Below are 11153 nucleotides of genomic sequence, written 5' to 3'. Positions count from 1 at the left end.
TAGGCGAACCTCTACCGGTGTGATCACCCTGCGAGGAAGATCACACTGGAGTTCTGGAGCTAGGAGTCATCAAGATCAAGGTAGGATCCCTGTGGTAATGTTGTGATGTACAATCATTCATGGTGGAGTAATAGATGTGTTCATGTTCTCAGCGATCTAAATACATCCTTCAATGGTTCTATGCTTTATCGGATTTGCTTTGTTTTTCAATTTATTAATCAATGATAGATTGCTTAGGATATTCTTGTGGTCATGGTGACCGGATTCTCATGCCTGATCTACTGATGAGTATAACATGTTCTTTTGATCGTGTCTTTAATCTACCTATCCTGATAGAGGGGATCGTGACAGGATCTTCTTGTGTAAGGTAGGAGGTTTCGGGAGTCAGACCGAAGGTGTAGATTTAAAAGATGCTTTTTACTAGGATTATATATGTGTTGCTTTGCTATCCATGCTCAGAATTACAACTTATGTATAGTCTAGGTTGCTCTTGATTGGTTACCTCTACTCTATCTGTTATCTGTCTATACATGCTTAGTAGATTAGATCTGAATCATCCATCAACACTAAGTCTATACGAACAATGCTAGTTAAAATAAATCTTGTGCTATAAGTTTCACGGATTGATAAACATTAGAGGAGTACTCTGAGGGAAGAGCTATGACTGATTCGTGCGCTTGCGGTTCACAACTTGACGTCTCGTTAACAACAAGCTCCATGCAGCAAGGTACACCTGCCGAAGCAAGCCATGATATCTTCACGCTCGGAATGTAAAATGACAATTAATCCGGCTCATAATTTCATTTCAAAAGCCATGCTCGGAAATTATCTTGTTTTTTTTAAAAAAATTAAAATGGAGCAAAATATCTGTTCTAGTGGAATAAAATATTTATGGGTCGAATGAGAAAATATGGCTGAAAGAATACCAGAGCTGCATTGAATTTAGCCCACAATCTGCCGACTGATTAACAAATTAGACTACTCATTAGAGAGAGGAGGGAGGTATGCGAGCGTGGTCTTCATGCTGACTGGGCAGTAGCCAAGATTTCTTTGGTCTTGTTCTCATCTATTGTACCACCGACGGACCGACCAAGTCATATTCATGCGCTATGCATAATTGCAAATCTCTTTTGAATTTAGGGATTATATGAGTTTGCTTTAAGTAAAAGTTTGATCAAAGTTTATAGAAAAATGTCAGTAATATCTATAATATTCAATAAGATAATTAGATTTATTATGAGTATATTTTTGTACTTTACTTCTTTGATGTGGGAGATGCTGATTTTGTTTTCTGTAAATTTGACCAAACTTTATATAGTTTGACTTAGGTAGTACGCAAACAAATACCAAACCTCGAAAAGAGTTTTGCTATTTTTTAAGTTATTCCTTAATTCCTTTCGATTCTATTCACGTGGTTTGTTATCCCTGTGGAGGCATTTCATTTGCCTCCATGTAAATGGACCGCTTTAGGGAAACTCGTGCAGTATTTTTCCTTCGTACTTAAGTATGACATTTTGGACACTATTGTAAATGATGGAGAAAAATTACGTGTTGGTATAAAAACGTGCCCTATACTAAATAGGCACCATGTGACCGTCGCCTCAACGAGATCAAAATGGTGAGCTTCAATCTGCAATTTGGCCCACCGTTAAAAAAGAATTAGCACCATATATTTTCCTCTCTTTATTTGAACCTTTCAATCGACATAAATTTCTCATCCGTGGTCCGATTTAGATGATCCGTATATTTCCATTTCGACTGGTTCAACTGGCTATCTATTAGTAAATTATATTATGCTTTTGGCTCCATCTTTACCTCAGTTAAAGCCAATATTCACACTTCATTGCACTAACTCGCTTCGGGTCATTTTCGAGTAACAACAATATTCTCAACACCAGATAATACGTCTCACTGATTCACGTGGTTTTATTAATGAACATATTAATCACATCACATATATATATATATATATATATATATATATATATATATGAATTTGCATACATGGAGCGCATAAAACATGCATGGATGTTAAAATAAGAGTACGACGCTGCAGCTCCTCACGCAGCTGGCTAGTAAGGGCTCTGTCCGACGATGTTGCCCGGCGGTGAGTAGTTGCAGACGATGAAGACGCCGGCGTTGTTGCTGCAGACGGCGCGGGCGCAGCCGAGGGCGGTGGAGGCGCGCCACACCACTTGCGTGTAGTGGCCGCAGGACTTGCCGGGTGGCGCCGAGCAGGTGTTGGTGGCGTGGTTGTAGTACTGCTTCTCCGCCACCCAGGAACCCACGGCGTCCGACGCCGCCCACGCGTACCCCGCCGAGCCCCAGAAGAGGTTCTCCCCGTAAGGCCCGCCTGAGTGCACCAGCCGGCAGTCGCCGGCGGCGCGCTGGGTCGCGTAGTTCTGCGCGTACGCCGCCACCGTGGCGTTCCAGGTCACGATCACGACTCCCACGTCCGCGCGAGGGGAGTTGTGCAGGTTCACGAAGTCCTGCGCCGTGTTCTGGGCCGCGCACGGCGCGACGGCAGCGGCGGCCGCGACGGCGAACGCCAGCGGGATCCACGCGAGCTTGGATGGTGAGACTACCTCCATTGTTGACAAGACCTTTGATGAGTGACCTGAAGTTTGTGATGATCAGCTAGTTTGCGTTGGAGTTGTGGCGATGGCAAAGCTAAGCTTGGTATATGTATTAACTGGGTAACTTGTCCATGCCGCCATTAGCTGAAAAAGGAAAATGGGGATGGATTGCGATGGTCGTTTTGTCCAAGAAGCTCGGGGAAAGAATTCAATGAACTTGTCCAGATTTGTTTGCTTGGATAAGCTTCGTTTAGAGGACATGTCCATGGAGTAACACTTGCAAAAGGGGCAGCTCCTTTTGGACGGCTTACTTCACCTGAGCGGCTCAGGAGGCTCAGCCTGCGTCTAAGTGCATGAGCATGGCGTACAGCCCAATGAAAAAGGATTGTGTATATCAAGATGATAGTACTCATGACCGTGCTGTTTGACCAACAAAATAAACAGCTAGTGGCATTTGCATGTTGTTGATGCCTTGGAAGAAACTCGAATGGGAGAAACTCTCATCCAAGAGTTCCAATGTGATCGGTTGTTGAGAAAAGGTAGATCCTTATAATGGCAAATTCCATTTTTTTCAGGCTCGTTTCAGTTTTCCCTGTATTTGGGATAAAACAGAAATAGAAAAGGAACCATCAAAAATAAGAGTGATAATAAGATATGGAAGAGGAAATGAAAACAATTCCACACTCTTTGGATGGATGGTTTTAGTATTTTTTAAATTTCACCAAAAATCCCTAGGGTTAATTCTCATTTATCCCTGCCTATACAAGTCAACCCAACTACAGCACTTGATCTTATGCTTTAAATCAAAAGTGTCTTATGATTTATGCCGTAATTCCATCAATGTAAGGTGCATTTTGTTTTTAAAAAGGTCAAACTTTACAAAATGTTGGGTGCACCAAGTTGTATCAGCTAGTTGATATTTGAACTACTATCACCCTGTTTGGATCCACCCGATCTAAACATTATCCAACTAATTTAGCTAGCTAAAATTTAGCTGGGTTGTTTGGATCCTCTAGCTAATTGGTGTTTATTTATCATGCTGCCCTTACTTTTGTTGAGCCCAATACGGACATGGAAAAATAGAGGGCAATTTCATCTTTAAACATGTTTTAGCTGGGTTACAACAGCTAAAGTGATTTGTGTACATTTTAGCCTCCAGCTAAAGTTTAGCTGAGTTTTAGCTGGTGGATCCAAAACAGGGTCTATAAACAGATTATCGAGATTTTGGAGCAAATATTGATGATATAATGAAAAATCACTAGTCAGATATAGGTTGAAAACTGTCTCGTTCTAAAGTACATTATACATTAATGGATGGAGAGAGCATCAAATAATGAATTCAGCACGGCAAAATCTCTGAGGCCAGTAGCCACCAGACAATCAATGCCCGGAGCGGGCCACTCTCGATCTCTCACTCTCGATCTCTTACAGGGCTGAACCAGTAGTGGAATGCAAAGCAAAATAGAGTAAGGTCCCGTTTGGATACTCCCTGCTAAAGTTTAGCACATGTCACATTGAATGTTTGGATACTAATTAGGAGTATTAAACATATGTTAATTACAAAACTAATTGCACAGATGGTGTCTAATTCGCGAGACGAATCTATTAAGCCTAATTAGTCCATGATTTGACAATGTGGTGCTACAGTAGCCATTTGCTAATGATGAATTAATTAGGTTTAGTAGATTCGTCTCGCCGAATTAGCACAGGGTTCTGCAATTAGTTTTATAATTAGCTCATATTTAGTATCCTTCTAATTAGCATCCGAACATCCAATGTGATATTGCTAAAGTTTAGCACCTAGTATCCAAACACCCACTAAACTAACTGCTTATACAGTTTATTGTTGTGATCAGGACCCTTCCCTGATGGTCTTATGAATTTTTTTTTGTACCTACTAATCCGTGCTGCGTTGACTTCATGGGAGCCTATACAAATAAACCCTAAACCGGTTATTGTGAAGCCATTTTTAGTTTGAATTTATAGTTCATTTTTCAGAAATGAAATTGTTTCTGATTAACCAAACCTATTCTCATATCTTCCTGAAGGAATTAATAGAGACAACAGAGTAGTATAATCGTGCTGTTCATGCGTATAGTATAACATGCCACTCCTTTGTCAATGTTGGTTATTTGTGTTCCATTCAAAGAGCTAATTACTTGAAATCAACCATAGGGTCGTGCTTTAAAATATATGCAAAAGAAATGTGCTGATGCGTGATTTCCTTGCTTGATCCACCTACTTCCAAACATAATCTGAATATGGTACAGTTGCCATGCATATTAGTTTTATTAAATGATGGTGCTACGACCATCGATAAAAAAAAAAGAAATAGCTCTTTGACCTCACGAGTGCACCTCTAAATAAACTGACAACAAATGGATCATGAGTTATTAAGTAGTGTTTTTATGCAGGTCCACTATTAATGATTGCTAAGTTCTGCCAGCTAGGAAAATTTGTACCAATCATTTTTTTCGACATAATTCTTGGGTTCCTAATCTACAAGCTGAGCGTTTTAGCAGCAGAACTGAAGAGAAATGGGAAGGCAAACAATACCTGCACTAGGATACAACTAGGGTAGTTTTAATTGTGAACTTTATGTCTATACCTGCAATTTCTTTCATATATAGTGGAGTAAAACAAAGATCAATTTGGAGCCTTGGATCCTACTGAAAGTTTCCGGATTTTGTGATTGGTTCAAAGGAATAGCTTTACTTACATAGAATTTCTAGAAATGTCCTCTTGGCGATGCTAAAAGTAAATACCATTCCGGTCCTTGATTTTTATGTTTCTCCTCTGTACAAACACTCTCTCAAACTATAATTATGTTCTAAATTTCATATGGGTTCAACTAAACATGTCATCTATTCAGCTAGGATGTATCCCTTGATCTCAATTTAGCTAATCTTCTTTTTAATGTATATATATATGCGATTTGTTTAGCCATTTTCCTTTTGGAATAATTGCTATATATGTTAATACTATATGTTTTTGCTTGGTAATGCAGTTCTCTTACTTATTCTGTCATTCAAGGATAACAGTACTTTCATAGTAAGATTTATGTTCAAGGTCGTGAATACCTAACCATTAATAACGTTACATGTTTTACTGATATACCACCTTTTCGTTCTTGCCAGGATGTTTACCGCCTTATCACGGAATTGATCTGGTTAGTATTCAGGGTCAAGGCTTTAATCTTTTGCTATTCATTGTCCATACCTAATAAGATCATTTATTATTTCCACGTTTCTTTTTCATATATACTAACTATGACATGCACTACGGAAACAGGTGGTTTGCCGTGTGCCCAGGGCACATGGCAAAGCCAGAAAAACTCTCGGCAAACCTTTCGTCGAGTGTTACACTCGGCAAAGAGCACACGACAAAGAAAGCTATGGCAAAGTTTCTTTGCCGAGTGTTTTATGTCGAACACTCGCTTTTTGAAAAAAATAAAAAAAAACACTGCAGCCACCGCCACCACGCCACCGCCGCAACCTACATGCCACCACCACCATGCACGTGCCCGCCGCCGCAGAGCCTCCTCCCCTCGACCCGCCACCGCCGAGCCCGGATCTAGCCACCACCAAGCTCCGGATCTGGACGCCGCCGAGCCCCCTCCTCGAGCACACGTCGCCGAGCTCGGATCTGGCCACCGCCGGAGCATCCTCCCCTCGAGCCGCCGTTGCCGGAGCCCCCTCCCTCGAGGGGCCTCACCCGGCCGCCGGATCTCGCCCGTCGGTGGGGAGATGGAGGCGCGGTGGGAGGAGGGGAGGGAGGAGGGCGGAGGAGGCCGCCGAGCTCCGGCCGGATCTGGCCGCCGAGTCGCTGAGGAGGGGAGGGAGCGTGAGAGGGTGCTGAGGAGGGGAGGGGCCGGAAGGGAGGAGGGGCACGTGGGTGGGTGGAGGGTTGGGCCGCGTGTGTTTATGGCCGGGTGGGGCACGTGCGTGAGTAAAAAAAAAGGGGTTTGCCGAGGGCAACAAAAAACAATCGGCAAACTCCCCCTTTGCTGAGTGTTTTTTTTTACCGAGTGTTTTTGGGTTGGCACTCGGCAAAGAGATTGTTTGCCGAGAGTTCGAAAAAACCACTCGGCAAATTTGAGGTTTCCGATAGTGATGAATGATACATGATTTTTTTTCGCAACTATCTGTTGATCTCAGGTAATTTGGTATTGATGTGTACATATCAGCCGTGTACTACGAGATTATTGGTGTACAAGAACCTAGACTCCACATGCTCGGAATTTGCAAGGTGCTGCAAACCAAATGTGGCTTGATGAAAGCAATAAAGAATCTGTTCCTTGACTTGTGAAACGAGATGGCTAGCGCCACGTACTCAAGTTAATACAACTTGCATAGCGGCTCAAGCATGTGCTTTTATCAGATTTACTGGAGTAAGTTATATCACAACTACAAAAATTGGGTGAAACGCTCTTCTACCTAATGGTTGTACAGGGATCACTGTAATGGTACCACATTATAATTTGCAAAAAACATATCAAACTATGAACGTATATCAACCAATTCTTGTTGGGTGCCCATCTTGTTTGACACGAGATTGTTATCATGCGAACATTATTGTTTTAGATACATGCATGTAAATTTGTTATTAGCTGAAAAACATGGACCCAGTAGGGGGCTCCAGCTATTTTGTTACTGTACAACATTTACACACTTGTTTGTGCATCAGTATTTTCCATGATATGGAGACATCTTGGGAGGTATTAGAGAGTGAGATGAATGTATGGGCTTAAGCATTGTCAGAACATATCAGGTCTATCAATATGTCACGATCAGCGAACATATGTACACCAAAGCCACTGTAATAGCAAACAATGAGACCACCGTGACTATGCTTGAGCGACTCTAATGGGTTGTGAATCCTTACATAAACGCAGTTTCTAATAATGGCTTACGGCATGAAAATTATATGTCAATGAAGTTATCTTATACTTCTCATCTTTGTTGATTTATTATGTGTTGTTGAGCCCTCGCATAAATAAATCAAAGAAGTCATACAGCAAAATATACACAGATCAGAAGAAAATAATACATTGAGCAATGAGAATAAATAATTATATAGCAGTAAATATGGTAGTTGTAATGTTCATGTCATTATCTAATACAAAAAGTTGAAATGTTCGTATAGACATCGTTGATATATGAACAATGGACATGATGAGAAACCACAATATAATTAGCGGACTGTATACATATATTAAGAACACATTGATACTAGTTCATTGCATTATGCGTTGCAATGAATTGTTGATAAGTCCTGTATAGAACAGTACCAACAAAACTCAACATGCATATATTATCTTCAACAATCTTTCCAGACACATAGTAGGATATTAAACCATATATAGGTAACAACTAGTTACTGCATACTACACTTTATCTATGTCCATCCACTGCTCACGGAGAATATCTCCTTGCTGATCGCCAATCCAGGCCGCCTGGCTTCCAGCATCCTCCATTGCTAAAGCTGCAGAAGAACTAGGCCCCATTTGCTGGCCAGTCCATGTAGTTGCCTGGCTACTGCTTGCCTGATCAGCACTGTACATGATGGGTGGCCAAACCTGTGCAAGGTTGTTCCTGGTGGGAACCTGGCTACCGGACCCATAGTAGTTTGGGTTATATGCACCACCAGCAAAGGCAGGCGCCTCCCAGTTGGAAGAGTTGTTCCGCGCCCAAGGTTCAGCATCATAGAGGCTGACATCATTGATACTGTAGCGTTGCTTCTCGGAGGTGTTCTGCCTATGGAAGTACTTCTGCGCATGGCTGGAGACCTGCACCGGCGTCCTGGTGGTGACGAATTCCCTTGAGATGTCCTTCCATTTGCCGCGGCCGTATTTGCGCAGGCCATAAAGGAACTGCCTGCAGTGAGAAATATTGGTGAGTTTAGGATGAATAATTCAGATCTTTCCGATCATAATCAATATCTCACACCACATGCTTATAATAAGTTTTTCTAATCCACAAAAAATATGATCCATGACTTTTCCAAAAGAGTTGCAAATTATGAGTATGCACGAGGATCAACTTAATTATATTTAAAAAAATATTAACCTGTGCTCCTCATTGGTCCAAAAACTCCCCTTATTCCGCCCCTTAGGAGGAATGATTGCTTTCCTCTTAGACACCTCATCCACCATCTGCATGGCCTCTGGTATCTTATCTGTCGTATGGGCAAACAACAAATCCATGTTGTCTATACTTGGATCCTCTACTGGAATCCTGGAGTTGTTATTCACCGAGTTGTCGATTGCCACCACAGAATGGTTTCCACTCTGTGTTAGACTCATCATCTCCACCACAAGCTCAACATAGAATTCAATTACCTGATGCCTCTCCTTCCAGGGGAAACAAGCTTGGATGTCATTCACAATGTCATTGTGTTTTTTGTTCGGGCCATCAACAAAGTTGTTGTTGGGATTGTGACTAGCAATGAGTGATTTCACCATCTCAATCTCCAAGGCACTCCACTCATCATTGAACATGGGATCCATTTGCTGCGGTTGCGTTTGTTGTACACAATATTTGGTAGTAAGAACTAAGAATAGGGCTGTTGGAATGGGGATAATAGCAACCATAAGGTCAGGTATTTATACTCCTTGTAGAGAATCTTTTCATCCTAGTCTCAATTAATTGTATGAGTTACTTTGATAGTCAAACAATGATTTCTTAATGATAAGGTAAAGATAACAACTCATGCATGTCCATATCTCAAAGATGCAATGTAGTTCTAGCATATCTCTCCAAGTCACACGTGTGATAACACACATGTGACAACTGTACACACCTTGGCATGCCCAAAGACATGTACAAATACATAGTATTATTATATACATTCACACGCAAGACTCAGAGTACAAACAGACAAATACTGGTGCAGGCTAGCCAGTTTTGTGTATAGGGACACGTGGACAGATGTCTATCTATAGGATAAAATGTGTGGATGTACATGGCTATACCACCATTGCTACCATTCTCGAGCACATAGGATTGCAAAAAAACATGGTTTGGATAGTTAACTCCATCGCCAGTGGTGAAATTCACGACTAAAATACTGGACCACATCATATATAACTCTTTCTAATAAATGCATTAGTAGTTTATTTGTTGATGCTACAACCCATCTTTGTTTTCAATGTTTCTAGATGCTTAGACTTATTTTACACCGTTGAGCGAGAAACAAAGTTAACATGTTGTATCTTCACTATTTGAATATATATTCTTTGTACTTTCCAAGGAAGGTAGTTATCTTCAGTTGTGGTTGAAATATAACTTTTATACAATCAATAGTCTCTTAACCATAGCTTGTACGTGTGTGTAGATATATCTAAATCTATTTAAAATATTTAAAATTTAAATACACACAAAACAAGGCATTCATGATTCAGCTGCTTAAATGTATTGAACCTATAGTTATCATTAATTTAAGGGCCTATATGCTTCGTTGGAATTGGACGGAATTGGAATTAGTTTCCAGGGTCGGCCGGTTTGGCTCCACCTAGAATTGGAAACGATCTTTCCTCAAGTTTCCAGCGTCCAAATCATTAGCCCGCGACACATTTTGACCCTAAAAATAGGAAATCGTTTCTCCCCGGCCCCGACTTGGCTCTCCCCCATGCCGCCGCCCCCCGACTCCCCTAGCGCTGCGCCGCCACCTCCCGTGCCACGCCCCCTCCTTCACTTCCTAGTGTCCCCTCCTCTACCACCCCCTCCTCCATCGCCCTGCTGCAGAATCCTCCCTACGGCATGGCAGCTAAGGTTTCCTAGTGCCGAACCATTCTCCTCCTACTGCCGGAGCCAAGGCCAAGCGCGGTGAAGAAGGCAGCATCGAGCGGCGCAGTGAAGAAGGTGATGTCAAGGAGCTCCAGGGCTGGGCGTGGCAAAGAAGGTGACGTTGAGGATCTCCAGGGCCAGCACTCCCATCTACCTCACCGCTGTCCTCGAGTACCTCGATGCCGAGGTTCGTGTAACATCTCTTTTCCTCCCTGATTGCACTTTGTTCTTACTATTTGTGCCTTGATCTGGTTGTTGAGTCCTCTAGATGTACCTGTACGGCTATTCCTAGATCTTAATCGAGTCATGTTCTAAAATTAATCTGCCAATTTGAGGTAATGCGTCTAATTTGTTCTGGATTTGTAGGATTCCATCTTATTTGCATGAAAATCACCCAAATAATGCTATGAGTAGCTGTTTGATTAGAAGTGACATGCTGTTTGGTTACAAGTGACATGTTGTTTGATTAAAATGAGTTCTGGTCAAGGTAATGAAGTTGAACACTAGTATATGGTTCATTTGGGATGGCCAGTACTGTGGTGTGTGAAAAGGAAAATGGTTTCATCTTTGTCACCGATCTAAAGTAGATACGGTAATATAGTGAAATGCGTTGCTGTAGGACTGTTGAGCATTTGCTTTCTAAAATGAACCTAACCAGTCAGATAATACATAGGTGATAGGACCATGAGTGCATAGCTAGTTCTACATTGATCTAGATTAAACTATTTGTGACATATGGCCTGTTTAGAATCCTTAGTTCACTAGTACTATATTCATTTCTGCTTTGATC

At 41.7% G+C, this 11153-nt stretch overlaps 2 protein-coding genes across 2 annotated transcripts; both read right to left on the bottom strand.

Moving 5' to 3' along the window:
- Positions 1-1950: 1950 nt before the first annotated feature.
- Positions 1951-2641, bottom strand: LOC117846079 (pathogenesis-related protein 1). Its single transcript, XM_034727182.2, has one exon. It carries the CDS (start codon positions 2589-2591, stop codon positions 2073-2075), a length of 519 nt encoding a protein of 172 aa, XP_034583073.1. The 5' UTR covers positions 2592-2641; the 3' UTR covers positions 1951-2072.
- A 5321-nt stretch (positions 2642-7962) lies between these two features.
- LOC117844082 (uncharacterized) lies at positions 7963-9084 on the bottom strand. Its single transcript, XM_034724856.1, has 2 exons — positions 8645-9084; positions 7963-8452 (listed from the first exon to the last, which is right to left on the bottom strand). The coding sequence occupies exons 1-2, from the start codon at positions 9082-9084 to the stop codon at positions 7963-7965; spliced, it is 930 nt and encodes a 309-aa protein (XP_034580747.1).
- Positions 9085-11153: the final 2069 nt, after the last annotated feature.

Source organism: Setaria viridis, chromosome 2, assembly GCF_005286985.2.
Source record: "Setaria viridis chromosome 2, Setaria_viridis_v4.0, whole genome shotgun sequence".
NCBI lineage: Eukaryota > Viridiplantae > Streptophyta > Magnoliopsida > Poales > Poaceae > Setaria > Setaria viridis.
Note: the sequence above shows the minus strand (reverse complement) of the source record. Positions and strands in the feature narration are given on the sequence as shown.